We start from the raw sequence: 23,666 nt of genomic DNA, 5'->3' as shown, positions 1-23,666 counted from the left end.
TTGTACATTCAGACAGTATATACATTTGTTAGGAGCAGTTTATTAGAGATCCAATTATCTGTACCCACGTGGCCTCAAATACACCATAAACTTGAAAATGTGTACATCTTATGCTCCAAATGCTCTTTTAAGCCTGGCTACCACATTAGCAAGCTTAGTTTTACTTCATAAAATCTAGTTTATTATTTCTGCAATAGTAATCAAAATTGCTTCCATTTTTACTGCTGCTACTATATAATTGAGAAGTTACAGACTATAGATTTAACATTATTTTCCAAGAACATTGAAATTTGGAATAGGATAGCAAGAGTATGTGGCTAAATATATTTAGTGCATTCAGTTGTTAATATTTGGTTAACTTTCTCCACTTGACAGGAAGTCAAATCTGTTGCTTTAAAAGAGTTTCAGTTTTAGTATACCTATGCTATATATTATTCCTGCATAACACTAAAATATAGGAAGGTTCTTGGTACTATGCTCAAATCAGTAGTTGGTTCAAAAATAATTTCAGTTTTTCACTTTCTTTAGTCTAACTCTGCAACCACCAAACTACAAATTAGTTTGCTGAGCTTATGGAAGTACTCATTTAATTCATTGCAACCACCCATTACTGATCAAATGTATGTGTTTGCTGACTGAACTAATTTTTATGGCTTTACTAACATTATTAACACAGGTTCTCTCTTTGGGTCATAGGGGTCAAATCATCAATTAATAATATATTTAAGAAAGTTACTCTTCCAAAAGGATGACTTGGGTCTCTATGATGGCTATGATCCCAAAATTTCATAGTGTGTACTTAACTGACATCAGTTCACTCTTACAAATCATTAATTGGAAGGCACAAGTTGCCAGTTCCTAACTCATGACTTGTAACCTAATGATGAACCACTTTAGGCATAAAATACTTTTCAATATACACTAATTTCTTAGTCCTGTAGGAAAAAAAGTGTGTGGAAGTATATTTAATCAGAATGAAAATAAAAATTAAGACATCTTGGGCTGATATTGATAGTAGCATTTGGTTCTCAGGAATTCAGCAACACTACATTGTTTTTAAAGCAGAATTCCTCTTAAACTTGATGGCTTGAAGATATGAATCACCAAAGGATTTCTTATGAAAATGACAGTTGTGGTTACATTTAAATTAACTGAAATTTTTTTTTGTGGTGGTGGTGGTTGTTTTTGGTTTATTGTTTTTTTTTTTTTTTTTTAAACCAGGGATTGAATCAGGGGCACTTAAACTCTGAGCCACATCCTCAGCCCTAAATTAACTAAAGTTTGATGCAAACTTTTATATTCATTTGTCATTAATTTCATGTATTTCTGGTATTTTTTAGTTGTAGGTGGACACAATACCTTTATTTTTTTTTATTTATACACGGTACTGAGCATCAGACCCAGGGCCTCATACACGATAGGTGAGTGCTCTTCCACTGAGCCACAACCTCAGCCCATTTCTGGTATTTTTCCCTGAAGATATTTCTTTCATTTCCTATAAATGCCTTTTCCTGAATGAAATCTGACATATAGAGAATTTTTTAAATGTTTATTTTTATTTTATTTTTTTAGTTGTAGTTGGACACAATACCTTTATTTCACTTATTTATTTTTATGTGGTGCGGAGGATCGAACCCAGGATCTCGCATGTGCGCTGATCCACAACCCCAGCCCCAAGAGAGAAATTTTCATGTTAAGAACTTCCCTAAATTTTGTTAATTTGCATTTGGAAACCATTGATAGTGATTGGACCAGAGTTTCAAATAGTGATCTTTAAAAAAAAAAAAAAACAAACCTAGGCTTGCTTTACCATTAACCTATATCTCCAGCCCTTTTTATTTATTTGTTTGTTTATTTGTTTTTAATTTTGAGACAGGGTCTCAGTAAGTTGTTTAGAGCCTTGCTTAGTTGCTGAGGCTGGCCTTGAACTTGCTATCCTTCTGCTTCAACCTCCTGAGCCACTGGGATTAGTCATGCACCATCATGCCTGACTTCAAAAAGGGATCATTTTTTTTAACTCCTTTAAATAGTTTTATATCTTGGCAAGCACAAAATTACTAAGAGACACACTTCAGGTCTGGGGTATAGCTAAGTGATAGGGCACTTGCCTATCACACTTAAGGAACTGTGTTTGATACACAACACCCCACACACATACACAAAAAAGATATGCTTCAAATATAAAGACATGTTAAAGGTCTAGTTATACACTTTTGTTTTTCTTGTATTGAGTAAAGGTGTAATTACCAAGAGATGCTTTAACTTGAGTCTTTGTGTACTTAGAGCAATTTTCCAAAATAATTAAATACATGATTAAATCAGACACTATCCACTGGCATTGGAGACTTAAGCAAGAAAAACCTTTTGAAGTTTTGTCTATCCCTTAAGTAAATTTTATTTTATGGCTGTTAGAAGTTAAAATTGTGCCCAAAACAGAATAATCTCTGGGATTGCTAATTCAGTTGCATGGTTAAAGATTTGTGACCCCCTCATCACCAAGTTCTTACAAATCCTTCTGTCCACACTCACCATAACCACCCACTGTGAGTCCAGGGAAGAACACTGAGAACTTTTTGCACTGGGAAAGTCAAAAAGTGATTTTTACATTTTTATTGAACCAAAACCAGCTGTTTTTCTTTTAAAGATTTCCCTTTGAGATTTCTAGTTTATGACTAAGCCTAACCAATATTTTTTTGGCAACTAAGAGTTGTGGGAGTATATCTGTCATCATAAGGAAGTCAAAGCCAAAATTGCCTTCTGCCATGGTGGATGATGTGAAGCATTTTAAGACATTTTTCATTGTAAAATGTTCAAACACCTAAAAGCAAGAATGCTTTCATATCATTTAATATTCAAACTCTATTGAAATTCCCTGGTAAGATCTTATTTAAACACAAACATGGGAAAAGATAATGACTTAAAGAAAGCAAACACAGTTTACATCTGATGGAGCTCTTGAATGAAATGGTTCCAGATTATGCTTGTTCTGGCATAATTATTAAATAGAACTTCTTTCTCTCTTGAAAGTGTCCCAGTTAGGATAATAAATTTTATGATTCACAAGCTTCTTTTTATGTGTAATATTTTCCCCCTCTTTTCAGGAATTCCTTTGTTAAATGACCAGATGGTTTTCTCTGTGAAATTTCCCACATTCTAGATTTGGGTGATTTCATCCTTATTCTTTGGCTTAATTTTCTTCTCCTTTATTTATCCGATATCTTCTCTACACTGGCATTTATCATTTAGGGGTGGGAACATACTAAGAATGAACCCAGGGCCCTCATGCATCTTAGGCAAGCACTCTCTCTCTCTCTTGTATTTTGCTAGTTTATATATAAATATATATTCACTTTTTAAAATATTTATAAGATGACAATTAAAGGTTAATAATTTTTAGAAAATCTATTATATAGATGAATATTTTTATTATATTTAGTCTACTAAATCATCACTTAATCATGAACCAAAATCTGAGTCATTAAAACTGTCTTGTGCTATTTTTAATAGTATTTGAAAGACCCTTGGTTGACATAAAAATGCCCTTTTTATGTCATGTTTTTTGTAGCCATTTCATGAGGGAAATCAATTTAAGGCTATTGAAACTTGTTATGGAGAGTTTTATTTTTAAAAAAATTTGAGGAAATTCATATACCCATAAAATTCGCCGTTTTCAATTATACTGTTCAATTGTTACAGTATACAAAGTAGTTATACGGTCATTACTTCTCCCTGGTTCTAAACACCTGGACCACTCCCTGGGGGTAACCCCATATTTTTTAGGCAGTCCTTTCCCATTTTCACCTCCTAAGAGGCAACCACTTATAAACTTTTGGTCTCTATGGTGAACAGAATAGTCTATTCAGGTAATTACATATTAGTGGAATCATAACATTTGGCCTATCTGGCTTCTTCCATATACCTTAGTGTTTTCAAAATTCAATTATTTTGTAATATTAGTCAGCAGCTTTTTTTCTTTTTATGACTGAATAATATTTCATTGTGTGTATAAAGCCCATTTTCTTTATCCATGCAATAGTTGATTGCAATTTGAATTGTTTTCACCAGTTAGCTATTATAAGTAATATTTCTGTGAACATCTGTGTTCAAATTTTTGCATTGACATGTTTTCAGTTTTCTTGTGTATGTACCTACAAATGACATTGTTTCTCATTGTAATTCTGTGTTTTACTTCTTGAAGAAATACCAGACTGCTTTCCAAAGCAGCGATAATATTTTATATTCCTCCCAATAATGTATCATCAGGAAAACTAGTTAAACTAATTATTAATTGTCTTTTTAAAAATATAACCATCCCGGTGTATATGAAGGGTATCACATGGTTTTAATTTCCATTTTCCTAATGTCTGGTAACATTGGCATTTTTCACATATGAATTGCTCATTCACATATCTTCTTTATAGAAAAGTCTACTTAAATCATTGCCCACATTTGTGTTCCTTTTTGAGTTGAAGGGTTCTTTGTGTGTTCAAATGTATAGTTTGCAGGTATTTTCTTCTATTCCATAGGTTCTGTCCTCAGTTTATCCATAATGCCTTAAAGCAAAGCATTTTTAAATTTAATTCAAATTCAGTCTTTTATTAAATTTGCTACTTGTGCTTTTAGTGTTTGATTTTGTTTATCTTTTATATCCTGCCAATTTGCTATAGTAGTTTATTAAATTTATTAAGTCTTTTTAGTGCATTCCTTAGGATTTGCTACATATAAGATCATGTCATCTAGAAATAGAAAGTTTTATATCTTCCTGATTCAGATGCTTTTATTTCTTCTTTCTTGCCTAATTACCTTTGTTAGAACCTCAAAAAATGTTTAATAGAGTGAACAAAAGAAAACATCGTTGTCCCACTCCTCATTTCAATGGGCAATTTTCTTACTTTCAATATTTAGTATGGTACTAGCCATAGTACCATATATCAAGTTCAGAAGTTCCCCTCTCTAATTGGTTTGCTAATTTAAAAAAAAAAGGGTCTTGGACTTTTCTCATGGTGTGTCTGCAGCTAATAAAATGATCATGGGATTCTTTTACAGTCTGTTAATATGGCATATTGTATTAATTAATTTTTGTTTATTGGACTGATTACATTTCTGAGATAAAACCCACTCAGCCATATTGTATACTTCTTTTTATATGTTGCTGGATTCAGTCTGTTAACATTTTAGTGAGGATTTTCACGTTTATATTGATGAGTTACATTGGTCTATAGTTGTATGTACTGTCTTTGATTTTAGTGTCAGGATTATGGTGGCTTCATAGAATGTATTAGGAAATGTTCCCTTCTTTGTTGTTTGGAAGAGTTTGTAAAGAACTAATGTTCATTCATCTTTAGGTATTTGATAGAATTCATCAACAAAGTCATTTACCCCTGGACATTTCCTTGTGGGAAATTTTTTTAAAAAGGTAAACTTTAAAAAAAATTATATGTATATATTTTAGTTGTCAATGGACCTTTATTTTATTTGTTTATTTATATGTCATGCTGAGACTTGAACTCAGTGCCTCACACATGTCAAAGTTCAGTTTTTATGATAGGGTTTATTCTTAGTGTTCAGTATTCTGTGGATTTGATAAGTATTTAATGACTTGTTTCCACCATTAAGTATCATAAAGAGTAGTTTCACTGTTCTGAAGATCTCTGAGCTCAACCTGTTCATCTCCACCCTCACCCCCTGCCATCGTAACCACTGATCTCTTTAATACCTGTCTTCATATTTTTGCTTTTTCCATAATGTCATGTAGTTGGAATCATTCAATGTGGTTTCTTCCACTTGGTAATATGCATTTAGGTTCTCTCCATGTTTTGCTAATGCATTTCTTTATAGAGCCAAAAAATATGTCTTGCTGTACTACCATTTATTTATCCAGTCACGTACTAAAGGACATTTGGATTGCTTCTAAGTATTGACAGTTAGGAGTATAGTTGTTATAAACATCAGTGTATAAGCATAAGCATTTATGACAGTATTATAAATATCAGTTAAATCCTAAGTTTTCATCTCCTGGATAAATAATCCAAAATTGATGGATTTTATGGTAGGAACATGACTAATTTTGTTAAGAAACTGCCAAACTGCCTTCCACAGTAACAACCATTTTTCATTGTCAGTAGCAGTAAATAGTAGTTCCTGTTGCTCCACATCCTCACTATCATTTGGTATTGTCAGTGTTTTGAATTTTAGCCATTCAAATAGATGACATTAGAATACTCCTTTAATTTATATTTGCCTAAAGACATAGGATGTGAAACATTTCTTCATACATTTATTTCTAATCTGTGTATCAACTTTGGTTAGGTGTTTATTAGGTCTTTGGCACATTTTACAACCAGATTATTTACAAGTATTATTTGTGTATTTTTGGACAAGAGTCTTGTATCAGAAAATATTTTGAAAATATTTTCTCCTTTCCATTTAGATTTTCTGCTGTGTTTTCTTCTAAGAGTTTTATATAGTTTTGCTTTTTACATTTAGGACTGGGATCTACTTGGAGTTAATTTTTGTAACAACTGAAAAGTCTGAATAGTTTCACATTTTTTTGCAATGGAGATATGTATTTGTCCAAGTGCCATCTGTTAAATAGCAAAATATTTTTGCTCTATTGTATCGCTTTGGCTCCTTAGTCCAAGAGCACTTAGCTATATTTACATGGGTCTGTTTCTGGCCTCTGTATTCTGATCTATTGATTAGATATGATGCTGAATTTTGTCAAGTGCTTTTTCTGCATCTGGTGATGTGAACATGTGTTTTTTTCTTCGTTAGCTTGTTGACGCAATGAACTACATTAGTTGATTATCAAATTTTTAACCAATCTGCTCTATGTAGGGCAAATTTCACTAGGTTGTAGTATATTACTCTTTTTATACATTGTTGAATACAATTTGCTACTTGGTGAGGACTTTTACACCTATATTCATGAGAGATATTGGTCTAAAATTATCTTGTGAGCACTGTGTCTGTTTTTTATATTAAAGAAATGCACAACTCATAAAATAAATTATGAGGTTCTCCCCCTTTTTTTTAAAGAGAGAGTGAAAGAGGAGAGAGAGAAAGAGAGAGAATTTTTAATATTTATTTTTTAGTTCTCGGCGGACACAACATCTTTGTTGGTATATGGTGCTGAGGATCGAACCCGGGCCGCACACATGCCAGGCGAGCGCGCTACCGCTTGAGCCACATCCTCAGCCCCGAGGTTCTCCCTTTACGTATGTCTCATAAAAAAGATTGTAGAGAATTGGTACAACATCTTGCTAAAATATAAATGTGATATCACCTAGGAACCCATCAGAATCTGGTGCTTTTTATATTGGAATTTTATTAATTTTATTAATTTTTATTAATTTTATTGGAATTTTATTAATTTGATTTTATTTATTAATAATTTATTTTATTTCTCTAATATATAGAAGCCTATTCAGATTGTCTTCCTTTTTGTGTATTGCTAGATTGTGTCTTATAAGGAATTGGTACATTTCAGCTAGATTATCAAATCTGTGGACATAGATTTCTTAATATTCTTTTACTATCCATGGAGTCTGGAGTTATAGTCCCTCTTCCATCTCTGATTGTTGTAGTGGAGTTGGTATTTCCCTTCTTACATGTGGAAGGCTAGTGTGTGCTGGTGTTGAGTATTCCTCTTCCTCCAGGTCAATACACAGGTAAAACCCCTGCAGTCTAGACTCCAGTTCATTTTTCCTTAGGGCAGATCTTAAGAATAAAATGGTGTGACATTTTCCAGAACAGTTCCTTTCTCCCTCTCTGTCTGCATGGATGGAGTTTTTCCAGCATTCACTGAGAAAACCAGATTCCTTTCTTAGAGTAAAAACTCACAAAAGTTTTAGGTCCACATACTAATGGATAGCGGTAGAGATTTCAGCTCTCAGAGTTGCCCACCCTGAGCCTCTAGCAATTCATCAATTACAGTTAAGCTTTTCCTGTGCCAGCTTGGGATCCCACAGAGGATTCTGCCTTGGGTTTCCTTCTATTTGCCTGTCTCTCCAATATGCAGGACCGTGACCTCACTTCTGACGCATCTAAGTAGTGATTTTGTTTTTTATTTTCTTGTAGTTTTTTTTTTTAACTCTTGACATGTTAAGATCAAGTGACAACTTCTAAACTTCCTCCATGCCAGACCAGAAACTGGAAGTACGGTGGGGTTCATGTAATTGTGGATTTCATCTTTTTAAGTCAATTCAGACTTTCTATTCTGGAGTCAGTTTTTTTTTTCCTCGTGTCTTCATACATGTATTTAGGGTAATGATATCCACCTCATTCCATCATATATAGTTTGTGACTCTATATTTATAGGGATGTTTTTGTTTCATCTGCATTATTTCATTTGGTGAAATGTAGTTTTTATAGTGTTCCCTTTAATTTTTTTAAAATTTGTGTAAGGTTAGTAGTAGTGTCTCCTTCTTCATTTCTAATTTTATTTAAATCTTGTATTTATCAGTCTCACTATTTTTTAACCAATTTTATTTTATTTTAATTTTTATTTATATACGATAGAGGAATGCATTACAATTCATATTATACATACAGAGCACAAATTTTTCATATCTCTGGTTGTATACAAAGTATATCCACACCAATTTGTTTCTTGATACATGTTTCTTTAGATAATGATATCCAGCACATTCCACTATCATTTGTCACCCCATGTCCCCTCCTTTTCTTTCTTACCCCTCTTCCCTATCTAGAGTTCATCTATTCCTCCCATGCTCCCCCTCCCTACCCCACTAGGAGTCAATCACCTTATGTCAGAGAAAACATTCGGCATTTGTTTTTTGGAGATTGGCTAACTTCACTTAGCATTGTCTTCTCCGGCTCCATTCATTTACCTGCAAATGCCATGATTTTATTCTCTTTTGTTGCTGAGTAATATTCCATTGTGTATGTGTGCCACATTTTTTTTATCCATTCATTTACTGAAGGGTATGTAGGTTAGTTCCACAGTTAAGCAATTGTGAATTGTGCTGCTATAAACATTGATGTGGCTATGTCCCTGTAGTATCCTGTTTTTAAATTTTAATTTCATTAGAGAACATGATATATTCTATCCTGGAGAATGGTCCATGTACACTTGAAGAAAGTGTGTATTCTGCTGTTATTGGGTGGAGTGTTTTATTGATGGTTGTGTGTCTGCTTGGTGTGTAGCACTTTCACAGCTTTTGATTTTTCCTTGTTCAACTAATTGTTCTATCCATTGCTGTAAATGGAATCTTAAATTGTGTATTTCTCTAATTCTGTCATTTTTTTGCTTCATTTATTTTTGTGCTTTGTTACGTACATATATTTGTAAGAGTTACATCATCTTATCGGGCATGGTGGTACATGCCTGTAATGAGGCTGAGGCAGGAGAATCATGAGTTCAAAGCCAGCCTCAGCGAGAACAAAGTGCTAAGCAACTCAGTGAGACCCTGTCTCTAAATAAAATACAAAATAGGGCTGTGGAGTATTTCAGTGGTTGAGTGCCCCTGAATTCAATCCCCGGCATCCCCCTCCCCACCCTGAAAAAAAAAGTTATATCATCTTAATGGACTGACCTTTATAAAATGTGCCTATTTTCCCTCTAGTAATATTATCTTAAGGTTTATTTTACTTGATATTAGTGTAGCCACTCCAATACATTCTTTTTTTCAATGCTGGAGACTTAACCCAGGGTCTTGCACATGCTAAACAAGCATTCTAATTTTTGCTACTATTTGCATTATTGTATACACACACACACACACACACACACACACAAAAGTCCTTTTACTTTTAGCTATGTGTGTATTCAAAACTAAGATGTTTCTCTTATAAAGAACATATAATTAGGTCATGTAAAGGTCTATTTGCCAGTGTCTGCCTTTTAATTGCATTTATTCTATATGCATTAATATCCATACAGATAAGGTAGAATTTACTTCTGCCTTTTTGTCTTTGTTTCTCTATTGTTCTCTTACTGCCTTTTCTGTGTTCAGTAAATATTTTCTAGTGTACCATTTTAGCTCCCTTTTTATTTCTTTTTCTATATTTGTTAGAGTCATTTTCTTATGGCCCTGGAATTAACTACATAACAACTAAGTTTGGAATAATACCAATTAGTTACAGTAATAAAAGGAAAACTTGTTCCTACATCATAGAAGTTATTTTTCTTCTCATGTTGGAATTGAACCCTGGGACACTTTCCCACTGGGCTACATTTCCAGTTCTTTTTATTTTTTTAGACAGGGTCTCACTAAGTTCTCTTGAGGCTAGCCTGGAACTTTTGATTCTCCTACCTCATACCTCATCCTCCTGAGTAACTAGGATTACAGGCATGCATGAGTGTGCCTGGTCAAGTTACTTTTTTATATATTGTATAAACACATTAACATAGTTTTTAAATTATTATTTAAGGCAATTGTTTTAAAATAAGATAGGATAAAAAGTAGTTTCAAATATGCAGACACACATACACAAACATATTGTCTTTTCTGTTTCCTTATGTAATTACCTTTACCAGTGTTCTTCAAGTTCTTGGATACAATTCAGGTTTCTGCCTAGTGTTATTTCCTTGCAACCTGAAGGACACAGGATTTTTTGTAGGGCATATCTGATAACAATAAAATGTCATTTTATTATAGTACGTTTTAATTTATTAGCCATTTCTGAAGGGTAGTTTTTCTAGATATAAAATCCTTTGTTCATAGTGTTTTACTGGTAGCACTTTATAAATGATACATAAAAACAAAATTTGTATATTTAAATGAGATATCATTTACACACTGTGCAATGGTTAAAACAGGTTAAGCATATGTATAGCCTCAAACCTTTGTCATTTCTTTATGGTGAAAACATTCACAATCCTGTCTACTAGTCTTTTGAGATAGATACTGTATGATTGTTATTCATATTCACCTTACTGGGTAGTAGTATACCAGAGCTTCTTAGTCCTATCTAAAATTCCCTTATGTTAATATTTAATCTCCTGCCTTTTGGTCTCTGTTGTTTCTGGTGGGTCATCAACTGTAGATCTTACCGTGACTACCTAATACATGAGTCTTTTGCAGCTTTTGAGATTTTCTCTTTAGTCTTGGCTTCCAGCAGTTTATGCTGTTTGCAGGATTGTCTTTGAGTTTATGCTTTATAGAAATAGTTAAGCTTGTTGAACATGTTGATTAATGTTCACAAACATTGGGAATTTTCAGTCATTATTTCTCTTTTCCTTACTCTTGCTCCAACACTTTTGGGACTCCCATAATAAATATGTCCCTACAGTTTATAGTGTCCCACACCTCTCCAGGGCTCTGTTTCATTCTTTTATTCAGTCTAAAAAACTAAAAAGCAAAAAATAATAAATAGATAAATAAATAAATATTCCATTTGATGTAGCTTCAAGATCCTTCCCTCCTCCTCCCTCCTGTTCAGATCTGCTAATTCTCTAATGAGTTTTTCACTTCATTTATACTATTTAGCTCCAGAATTCAATTTGTATTACACATTATTATATCAGCTTCTGTGGGATTTTCTTCCCCATCTCTTTTATGAGACAGTGTTTTTCCTTTTTTTTTAATTTTATTGCTGACTGATATTCCATTGTATATATATGCCCTTTTTTAATCCATTCATCTATTGAAGGGCATCTACGTTGGTTCCACAGTTTAGCTACTACGAATTGAGCTACTATAAACATTGATGTGACTGTGTCCCTGTAGTATGCTGTTCTTAAGTCCTTTGGGTATAGACCGAGGAGTGGAATAGCTGGGTCAAATGGTGGTTCCATTCCCAATTTACCAAGGAATCTCCATACTGCTTTCCATATTGGCTGCACCAATTTACAGTCCCACCAGCAGTGTATGAGTGTACATTTTACCTCAGTCCTCGCCAACTTATTGTTGTTTCGTCTTCATAATAGTGCCATGGAGTGAGAGGAAATCTTAAAGTAGTTTTGATTTGCATTTCTCTAGTTGCTAGAGATGATGATCCTGTTCAGGTCCTTGGCACATTTATTGATTGGGTTATTTGTTTTTTGTTGTTGTTGTTGTTTAACTTTTTGAGTTCTTTATATACCCTAGAGATTAGTGCTCTATCTAATGTGTGAAGGGTAAAAATTTGCTCCCAAGATGTAGACTCTCTATTCACCTCACAGATTGTTTCTTTTGCTAAGAAGAAACTACAGAGCAATAGTATCAAAAACAGCATGGTATTGGCATCAAAACAGACTGGTAGACCAGTGGTACAGAATAGAGGACACAGAGACTAACCCACAAAATTATAATTATCTTATATTAAACAAAGGTGCCAAAAACATGCATTGGAGAAAAGATAGCCTCTTCAATAAATGGTGCTGGGAAATCCATATGGAACAAAATGAAATTAAACCCCTATCTCTCACCATGAACAAAACTCAACTCAAAATGGACCAAGGACTTAGGAATAAAACCAGAGACCCTATGTCGAATAGAAGAAAAAGTAAGCCCTAATCTTCATCATGTGGGATTAGGCCCCAACTTCCTTAATAAGACTCCTTTGGTGCAAGAATTAAAATCAAGAATCAATAAATGGTAGGCAACAGTGTTTTTCTACTTCCCTTTTAGTTACCGGAACATAGTTTTCTTTAGTTCTTTGCACATAGTTGAAATAGATGATATAAAGTATTGGTCTAGTGGACATCCCCAGGACATTTTAACTTTTATTCCTCAGTATGACTCATACTTTGTTTCTTTGTACGGACCTTATTTGTTAAAACTGGACATTTTAGAATAATGTAACTTTGGAAATATCACTACCCTTCATCCCATGAATTAGTTCTGATTTCTGTTTATTTGCCTTATGACGGTTTTGTATTGTTTCTGTAAACCTTGTATTCTCTTTCTTGTGTAACTCTCTGTTTAGTCAGCTTAGTAGCCAGTTAATGGTTAGACAGTTTCTTCGGTGCCTAAATCCAATAAGTCAGTGTTTGCTGTAGTAGTCTTTATGTGTGGTAGGGCAGGCATTCAACACACAACCAAGATGTTTACGACACTGTTACCCTTCGTTTTCTGCTTGTGTAGGGTCTCAAGATTAGATGGTGATGAGGTTTGAAGGCTTCCTCAGGTCTTTTCTGATCATGCAAAGAACCCTACCATGTGTGCATATGGCTTTCCATATTCCCAGGAATATATTGGAACATTTTAAAGCTATGAACACCTAATTTTCCATGCTTTACTTTTTCTTTAAGTGTTGGAGATCAAACCCTGGGCTTTGTGCAAGCTAGGTAGGATGCACTCTACTGCTGAACTATACCCGGATCTCCAATTTTACTTGTAACCTTTTTTGGTTATCGTTATTATTATTATTTTATTTATTTATTTATTTATTTATTTATTTATTTTTTGCTGTTACCATGTCAGGCAATGCCAGTACTCAACAGTTGCCTCTGATTATTTTCAACAAATGCCTTCATGTGGGAAAAATCTATTCACATTAAGTGAGCTCCAAGTCATATTAAATAAAGATAACCTTATTAGTGAGTTCTTCCTGGGAACTACTAAATAGGTGAAATAATGTCAGCACTTTGGGAATGGATCTTTGGAAGTTATAGAGGTTATAGAACTCATGTTTTTAAGGCTGCCTCGGGAGAATGAGAATAGGGAAGGTTCAAACACCACAAAGATGACTCTTACTGAAATTCTGGTGCTTTTTATTTGGTTTTGTGATGCTAGGAAACAAACCCAAGGCCTCATGCATGCTAGGTAAGCCTTCTACCACTGATTTAAAGCCCCAATTCCTATTGTTTAATTAACACACTGTATATTGCTATGAGATTTTTATTAATTCCAGATTTCTGAAAAAGTTGATTATGATAAATTTTTCCAGTACTCATCTCCTTTATGGAGGAATTTTCAAAGATCCTTATTCTGACATTTTTGTGAACATTCATGTATTAGAATTTCTGTTTATTTGAGTAATTTCTCCTGCATTTATTAGCTGAAATTCTAATAAATTAATAGAAATAATACTAATAAATTAAAAGAACTTTTCCTTACCAGCTGTTTGGTTGCTTAGGGTCATCAATGACAAATTCTTAAAAATAACCTATATACATTTTATTGGAAATCACAATATATCTACATGTGCACTTTTCCTGAGATGTCATTTCACTAGGCAGACACATGAAGTAATTATTTTTTAGAAATAAAAGTTTTTAATTCATATCATGGGTTTATGCTGTTTTTTTCCTATCTCTAGTAAAGATTATTTACATTAAGCAGTTCTTTATATCACTATACACAGAGTAATGTCAAAATAACATTAATACTCATAAGACTACTTAAGTCCTGTTTTCTAGGTTGTTTTATTGTTTATACTTTGGATTGTTTGTTTATTGTTATTAAAATATATCTGACTAGGGCTGTTACAATTGTAATAGTATGCTTTTAGCTAATTTGTGGCAAATGGAATATGGTATTCAATGAAAATTAAGTACAACTGCAAGCAACAGTGTGATAGAATAATTCACCCATAAATTGTGTTTTAAAGTCAATTGAGATTGTTCTGTTCTGGGTGTGATTGTACCTCAGGTTAATAGTTATTAGACTTATTTTCAAATTCATTTTTTTATACACACCCAGATTATGAGATTGGCAACCTAGGTAATGCTATTCATAGTCTTGAACTTGATCCTTTAATTTTTTAGGAGAACCTGTGCCTGTCAGGGGCTAGATCCAAAGACCTGTGGTGCCTCCTTTTCTTTTGGTTGTTCATGGAGTATGTATTATAATGGATGCAAGTTTGCCAGAAGCAAGATTCCAAGGAAATTTAAGCTACTTGGGGATGATCCAAAAGAGGTTGGTTTATTTCCTGATTATAAACTATTCATTCTAGGAAACTGATGAGCATGGGTAAAGTAAATTGTGATATATATTGTTACAGTCTCATTAGCAGAGGGAATTTCATCTCAGGTAAATCAAATGAACCTTGATTTCTTGTTGAAGCCATTGGTTCATGCAGTCTACAGTATGCTAATTAAAAGATTAGAAAACCCTCAATATGTTTAGCAATTGAATATGAAAAATGTTTTCCTTTCACTTCCTCTACCATATCTTTCAGATTTTAAATACAATTAAAATACACACTTGTACACCAGGGGGGTTGTTCTTATAATTTAAAAGTTTTATTTGAATATATAGTAAGTGAACATAAAATTCAATCATGGTATATTTTTCAAACAATCATGTATTCAATAATATAATGTTTAAGCATGCTGAGCATCCTCTTTTGTTTGATAAGAGGAGAAAGTGTTTAGTAAAGTGATAAAAAGTAGCAATTTTCCACTCTGAAAGTTTTTCATGGCTAGTTCATACAGGTTTATAACTTTAAGCAATTTGCACGTAAACCCAATCCAGAAGATGTTTGGGAAACCCCCTCCTCTCAAGTTCTGCACAGAAACTGCCCACCTTCTAAAGTTCACCTCTCTGTCAAGTGTGTATATCTCTCTGTGGCTCCCTGTTTCTTTCTCTCCCTCCCCCCCCCCACAACGCCCCTCATAATAATCTGAAATAAGAACTTATGTGTTCGAATGAAATAGCCAAGTATTATCACCTACCGTTTTTAAAAGCATATTATTTGGAAAAACTTGGATGGTAGGATTATAAGTTAGCATTTCCTTTGTCAAGTAAACTTTGTCAACTTTTTCATAGAAAACACATTCTAGTTCTGAGAATTTTATCCACAATTGAAGTTTTCAGTACTTTTTAGTTCTTTGGAGCAAAGCTTGGCTTGCTCTTTATAAACACTATAAAATAGAGATTGAGAATAGACAAAGTAAACCAAACAAATCCTTTCAATAAATAATTGGATGATGACTGTGGAAATGTGACCCCTTTATAATATCTGGCTTCCTTAACCTACCCCCACACACACAGCATAGGGTAGCGTAGCATATGTAAAACATCAACTATCTACATGCCTAGTAGAAATTCAATTAATATAACAAAAAATACAAATAGCTACTTATTTCATAGCACAAAAATAGGTGATGTTGGATGTGTCCATACTTTTAAGATGATTTAGTTATTTGATAAGGAAAGGCACCATTCATTGTTTTGTGTCCAATATTTGGGGCAATAATATAACTAATAGTGTTCTTATGTGTAGAGAATAGATTTAGAATTTAATGTCAAATGGTTTATTTTATACAGGAAGAGAAACTAGAGGCTTATTTTCAAAACCTGTCAACTCTTATCGCACCAATATACAAGCAACTTGCACCTGATGCGTATAATAATCAGGTAAGTGTAAACAGTTATTGGCAATGATTTTAACTGCCTGGTTATTATTGATCCATTTAAATAAAAAATAGTCTTAAAGAAATAGCTTTCCCTTATTTTTCTTTTTTCCTTCTTGGAAGTGCTGCAGTGTTCTGTTTCTGATATGATCCAAAAGAGTTGTGATCTTCTAAACTTTAAAAACAATGAGATTTTAAGCCTCAGGTGTTCTATCTACTAACCTTGTTTTCACATGACTAATTTTGCTTCTTTAAGCAGAGTTTTGTGATTACATCGAAATTATGTGACCTCAATTAATCATACATTAATTATTTTCACAGAAGCTCTTGAAATAGGAAGCTATGAATATACTGTATTGTACACTTTCAGATTACTCCCAGAAGTAGAGATGTAGTGTCATATACGTCTAACATATATATGTCCAGATATGTTAGATTTTGCCATATTTTCTTCTTTTGTTTGGCCTTGGCTCCATAAACCATGGGTTGGCTGGGGTGGGGTTGGCCTATTTTGTATGCTAGGCTACTATAGTAAGATAACTAAGTGATTTGTTCAAAAATCTTTCATTACTTAAGCAAAAGGGTGTAAAAGGCTCTGTGGTTTCAATAACAACATCAACAATAGAAATCAAACAGTGGGTATTCACTGGGGACATAAAGATAAGCAGTGCCTTTTAAGGGAGATGGAGACATATGAAATAGCAACTGGAGGATGAAATAACAGAAACAATAGGGCTATGAACATTTCTGAGGTAATAAAAAGTATAAATGTAATGTCCTTGAATGCCTAACAGAGGTCTTCAAGGACATTATATCTAAACAGAGGTCTTTAGACCCAATTGTAGAAGTAACCATTGAGGTGTTTCGAGGATGTGTTGGATATGAGGGAGGAGGGCATAGTTTGTCATTTTAAAAAGATCATTCAACAAGACAAATTATGTTTCTGATATGGAAACTTGGATTGGTGTAAGTTTAGAGAGAAAAAGAAGCTATTATAATTGGTCAAGAGATTTTTAAGGTCTTAAAGAAATATAATTTCTCATTCTTTGTGAGAACAAGCAACAGAATTTGGAGAGATGGTTTTATTAACTGGTACCAAAAATTAGTGAGGAATAGTATGTTTTGGTAAGAGAAGGGAAGATGATTAAATTTTACTTTTGACATGATTGGTTTGACATGCTTCTTGGTTAACTAAAGAATCAGGAGAAAAACCTAGGCTAGCATTGGTGATTTGGGCTTTAGGAAAACATAGGAAGGAGATGAAATATTTTAATATGTAAGAATTAAAGAAATTTTGCAGAGTAGACATTATCAAGAGAAGAAAGGGTTGATGGAATTCTAGAACATATTTTTATGACACAGTAATTGTACATATTTATGAGGTATATGGACACTTCAAAATGCATATAATGTGTAATGATCACAATAGAAGAAATACCTATTATCTCATATTTTTCTGTTGGAAACATTCAAAATCCTCTGTTCTGGCTGTTTTGGGATATTTAATGAATTACTGTCATCATTGTTATCCTATCATGTTAAAGAACATATGGCTACTGCACCCCTATGCCCACTGTCCATTCCCTCCCTCCTTCTCTCCCCTACACCTTCCCCAGGCCCTGGTTACCATGCTTCTTTTTGAGATCAACTTTTTTTATCTTCCACATATGTGTAAACATGTGGTGTTTGTCTTTCTGTGCCTGACATTTCATTTAGCATGGCCCTCCCATTCCATCTATTTTGTTGCAAATGACACAGTTATTCTTTTAATTGTGTCTGAATAATATTCCCTTCTATATTTATAACACAATTTATCTGTTTCTCCATCAATGGTCACCTAGGTTGATTCCATATCTTGGCTACTATGAATAGTGTTCAAACAAACATGAGAGTGCAGATTTCTCTTTGATGCAGATTTTAATTTCTTTGTGTATGTATACATGTAGTAGGATTGCTGGATTGTAGGGCAGTTTTATTTCTGATATTTCAAGGAATCTTCATAGTATTTTCTATAATGGTTGTACTAATCTCCATTTTCACCCATAATGTTTGGGAGTTCTCCTTTTCCCACATATTCACCACATTAATTTTTGTGTTTTTGATAACTGGTGTGAGATATCTCATTGTGGCTTTGTTTTTGCATTTTCCTGGTGATCATCAATGCTGAGCATTTTCTCATGTGTAGGCCATTTGTTTTAACTTTCTTGTTAAATGTCTATTCAGGTCATTTGCCCATTTTACAATTTTTAAATTTTTGTATTTCTTAATTTCCTTTGGAAATTAATCACATGAATAGCTTATAAATATTTTCCCCCATTCCACAGTTTGTCCTTTCACTTTGATCTATAGAACTTTTTAGGTTGTAATGCCTGTCAATTTTTGCTTTTGTTATTTGTGCTATTAGGATCCTACCAAAATAATATCTTTGTCAAGACCAAAATTCTGAAACGTTTTGAACCCTATATTTTCCTCTAGTAGATTCATAATTTTAGGCCTTAAATTCAAGTATTTGGTCCATTTTGAGTTGGTTTTTATATATGGTGTAGAGGTTGAATTTTGTTCTTCTGCATATGGATATCCAGTTTTCCCAGCACTGTTATTCGAAAAGACGATATTTGAAAAGACACTATTTTTCCAATCTATTTATGCAAGCAACCATACTGCTCTGGTTACTCTAGCTTTGTACTATGTTTTCAAGTCAGGTACTATATATAACATCTTTAGCTTTGATATTTTTGCCCTGGATTTGTTTTTTCTATTCGGGATCTTTTGGACTACAAATATTAGGCTTTTTTTTTTTTTTTTTTTTTGAGCCAGGAGAGTTTAATGGCGGAAATCTGGCCAAGGTTCCAGCAGGGTGGCCCCAACTGGGGTAGAGATGGGCAGGTGAGCCAGGAGAGGGCAGAGGGAGTGTGTCCAGGCTAGGGCCTCAAAGCTGCGAGAGGATGTTGGGGGCCAAGCTGCAGGTCAGGCCTGTGCCATCGGGTTCCACATTAAGGGCCTTCACTCTGCCATCCTCTATCACCATGGAGAACCTCTTGAGCCGGCGATTCCCAAAAAGGTGCACCAATGAATCATCTAGTAATAAATCTGTCTCCTTCCCAAAGGCCCCAGTCGGGTCAGCCAGGAGCCGAACCTTGCCTTCTGCATTGTGGGCTCGTCCCCACTCTCCAGTCACAAACACATCGTTCACAGTTAGACATGCCACCACCTGCACCCCCTTTGGCCTTTAAAGCCCCAGTCTGCTCCACAAAACCGGGCAGGTGGGTCTTAGAACAGCCAGGGGTAAACGCCCCAGGGACTCCGAAAAGTACACCCTTCTTGCCCTTGAACAGTTCCGCCAGGTTCACCTTGTTCCCAGGCTCCCCTTCAAACACCTCCACGGAGGGGAGAGCATCTCCCACCTTGATCCGGGCCATGGCTGCGGCGGTGCTGCTGAAACTGCAGACCCCTCCACGCGCCCAACCTCCTCCTTCCAGCCGCCGTCTTGCTGTAGCTGCCGCGGACTCTAGGCATGTTTTTTTGTGTGTGTTATCTGAAGAGCATAATTGGTATATTGATAAGGATTACATCAAATCTAGATTCCTTCAGAAAGTATGAACTACTTGTTGGGATGTAGCTCTTAGGCAAGGCTGGTTTGTTCACAGCTCTAGGCACTGGATCTGGCTCTGGGTGTGGAGCTCCTATGGGTCATGTGAGGGGAAAGCCATCACTGTGGGCACAGGTGGGGATGGCGTGTCTATAGTAGAGTGATTGGTTGTCGGTTTCTGGGGGGTGCATTAGTGTCTTTTGAGGAGCTCCGGGGGACAGACTACTCAGACGTCCACCAAGCTCCTTTCAGAGATGGAGGATGGGTCATATAACGTTTCTGATGGACACTGTAGGCATTTCCCATGTTACAGGCAGGTGAATGCAGCCATGTGGTAACTCAGCTCCCCAGACTGAGCCACTGGCTTCTCCAGCAGCAAATGCTTCAGGTATCCATGTGAGTGGGGATTGCTGGGGATCTTCTGCCTTTCCCAACCAACTGAAGTCCCTCTTGGTTCAGTTTTGATGTCTAAGATGTGACAGGTGCTATACACTTAGTTTCCTTCTTTTTAAGACCATCGTGTGTATCTTCATGCTGCACAATATCTCTGACGCATCCCTACTGTCCTCTGACACTTTGCCTCAAACATACCAGCAAAATAGCTGGGGTTTTTTTTGGTTTGTTTTTGTTTTTGTTTTTTTTTTTTTTACCCCTTGGTTTGGACCTTTGTTGTGAAGGGAAGTGCAGCAGCCACTTAGTGATGTCACCCATCCATATTTTAGTTTTAAGTGGAGGAAGAGAAGCTAGTCAAGTAAGAGTGGGGGAGGGTTGGAGAAATGGAGTGGGGGATGGTTAAAGATTAAAGGGAAAGAGGGAACCTGATAGAGGAAAGCTGGAGGTGGTGAGAAGGTGTCAGCAGAGAATATAATAGCTAATAACTAATGTTTTCAAGTGCATGGTACTTTTTAAGATGCTAACGTGTTTAGACTATATAGAAAAACCAGACATTAGACTTACCCTAAATAGATATTTTATGTACAACATTGCTTTTATAAATTGTGCAAATACTTCTGAAAATTATTTTAAATGCCATTAAAAAATATTGGGGGCATTGCTGTTATTTTACAACCTTATTTATTTTAACCAGTATCACAGAAAAGCGTAAGGAATGCTTTGGTACTTTTGTAAAAAGTTTAATGCTGGGTAAGAGATAACTAATAAATTAAGCTATAAAAAAAGAAAATGAATTCAGTCTGCTGCTAGATTTAAAGTTTGGACATGTTCTAGTGAATGAATTTTTTTATAGGTGTTATTAATCAAGTGGCTTTTCTTGGGAGAAAGGAACAGAATAACAAAGCATTGTTCTTTTTTATACCCTTGATTCTTATTACAGACTGTCTCATACCCACTTGGTTTTCTTAAGCATTTATATTCTACCATATTACATTTTGTTTTGGAGAATTTTAAATTGTTATATTTATTCCCTGAACCTGGAGTGTACAGAATATTTTTGACATTACAACAAAATCTTAATTCCTAAGATATGGGAGTGTATGTACAGATGCAATGCATATTTAAATTAAGGCAATTAATGGTTGTGAATGGATAAGGTGTTTTATTTCACATGGTAGGTACTGTTGGCAATGTTCATCAATGTCAATAGTTATGTGATCTTTCCACACAGTATTGTGTGAAGATCATTTGATGTTATGGGTTTCATAAAACTTACCATCTGATCTTTACCACTTTTCTCTAGCTGACTTATCTCCATGTCTCACATCTAAACGTTCTTCCTTGATTTCATGGTTTTATTGTATAGGGAAGCTTTATTGACTCATCACAGAATTTATTCTTTCAGGTTCATGGAATTAATGCCTGGATTTTATCAATTTAAATTAATTTTTTAACCTATGATAGATAACTATGTTCTATCTTTGTCTTACAAGTAAACTTGAAACAGATTCAACTCTCTAAATTGTACTATTTTCATCATTTATAGATATTATATGATCTCGGTTATGCTGTTCAGTATAACATATGGTACTTTCATTATGTGGCTAGTGTCTTTTAAAGGGTTGCTATATGACAAGTGAAAGTATTTATTATTATAATTTAGCTATATATGATTAGTACCTGCCAATTAGACAGCATAACCTGAGACCATCAGAAAGCTGGGCACTTAGAACTTTCTTCCAGAAACGGAGGTAACTTTCTAGTAATCCACATAAAAATAAGCTATATGAACCCAATGGCAGATAATAATCCATCAAATACTTTATTATCATCTTGTCATGAAGAATCTTGATGAAGTGGCTTTCATTCAGGACTTAAGAGTATGACAGAGGAGAGAGTTTCCTTGAGAAGAGCTCCAAAGTATTCACTTGAGTCCTGAGCAGAACTTATATGTCGAGAAACTACCAAAGTTGGGGACAAGTACCTTCAAAAAAAGCAGGCAGAATAATCTTTTGATCTCATCAATAGTTCTTGTTCATACCTGCCAGAAAGAATACTCAAATTGTATTCACGTGATTTGGCTGTTCTGAGTCCATCTATAAATGTTTAAGGTCATGATTCAAAGTAATCAATAGCAGTTCAGGAGAAAAAATATTTAAAAAAAAAAAATGCAAGAACCAACAGTAAAATTTACAATTTCCAGCATCCATTCAAAAATTAAAAAGAAAAAGAAAACATAACCAACAGTGAAAGAGTCAGTAATTAACCAATAGAAATAGTCTCAGATTTAAAAAAAAAAAAAAAAAAAAAAACCGGAGATGTGACCCAGGGGTCAAGCACCCCTGGGTTCAATGCCTGACTAAAAAAAAAAAAAAAAAAAAAGTATTAACATCAAACTAGGAAAGAGAAATTCTTAAAGAAAAATAAAAGCACTTAAAAGAACAATATAATCAATTTGCTTAATTAGTGATATTGAAAAATTTTTTAAAAGTTACATATACTGGAAAAAGTGATAAGACTTGAGACTTTGTCCAAATGATGCAAGATAGATGAATATTTAAAGTACTTGAAAAAAAAAAAAAAGAAACTACTGACCTGGAAATCTATAACCAGCACAAACAACTCTCAGAGGTAAAAAAAAAAAAAAAAAAAATTTTCATACATATAAAAGCTGAAAAAAATTCAGCACTAGCAAACTATCATTTAAATGTTAAATCCTTCAACAGAAAGAAAACAAAATAGAAATACACATCTACCAAAAAGGAATGAAAGGTATTAGAAATGCTAAACATGTGTTAACTTTTTTCCTTAACTTAAAAATATCTTCATAACTTGCTATATTAAAATATTCACAACCTATACTGAATTCACAAATACAGAAGTAGCACAGAATCTTGGAGTTGATAGTTTATTATACTATTTATTATGCAGCTTGGTAAATTACTCCACCATAGACTGTCATAAGTGAAAAAAGTATGGTGCAGGTTCAGTGGTAGAGCATTTGCCTTGCCTGTGTGAGACACTGGGTTCAATCCCTAGCACCACATAATTAATTAATTAATTAATGTATTGTGTCCATCTACAACTAAAAAAATATATATATTTTTAAAAAGGTATGGTGTACCTTAAGCACCACTAAGAGGTGTAGCTAGTCAGCCATTATAGGGAGAAAACTAGAAAATAATCCTGAAACTTAGAGAGAGAGAGAGAGAGAGAAAGAAAGAGAATATAAGACATTGAAAACAAATAGCAAGATGGTATATAAAACCAACCATATTAATAACCTTTCTTAATGTAAATGCTTTTAGCACCCCTATTTAAAAGGTAAAGTCGAGGAAGCTGCTTTAAATATAAAATTTAAAGGATGATAAAAATACATCATGTTAACATTAATTAAAACTGATGGAGTAAAACAAATAGATAAAGTGGATTTCAAAG

General features: G+C 34.2%; 2 protein-coding genes across 2 annotated transcripts in view; one reads left to right on the top strand and one right to left on the bottom strand.

Annotated features, from left to right (window-relative positions):
- TET2 (tet methylcytosine dioxygenase 2) overlaps window positions 1-23,666 on the top strand; it is a 127,688-nt gene that overhangs the window by 96,473 nt on the left and 7,549 nt on the right. Inside the window, exons 7-8 of the mRNA XM_081304460.1 lie at window positions 14,657-14,807; window positions 16,161-16,250. Of these exons, the coding sequence (XP_081160586.1) occupies window positions 14,657-14,807; window positions 16,161-16,250 (241 nt within the window). The remainder of the gene's footprint in view (window positions 1-14,656; window positions 14,808-16,160; window positions 16,251-23,666) is intronic.
- Window positions 19,044-19,729, bottom strand: LOC308654853 (peroxiredoxin-5, mitochondrial-like). The gene is given in 2 exon segments (XM_081304545.1): window positions 19,044-19,469; window positions 19,471-19,729. Coding segments are annotated over 2 exon segments (489 nt in total). The 5' UTR covers window positions 19,666-19,729; the 3' UTR covers window positions 19,044-19,175.

Source organism: Spermophilus citellus (genome assembly GCF_964194105.1).
Source record: "Spermophilus citellus genome assembly, chromosome: 8".
NCBI lineage: Eukaryota > Metazoa > Chordata > Mammalia > Rodentia > Sciuridae > Spermophilus > Spermophilus citellus.
This window is presented reverse-complemented; position numbering and strand designations above follow the sequence as displayed.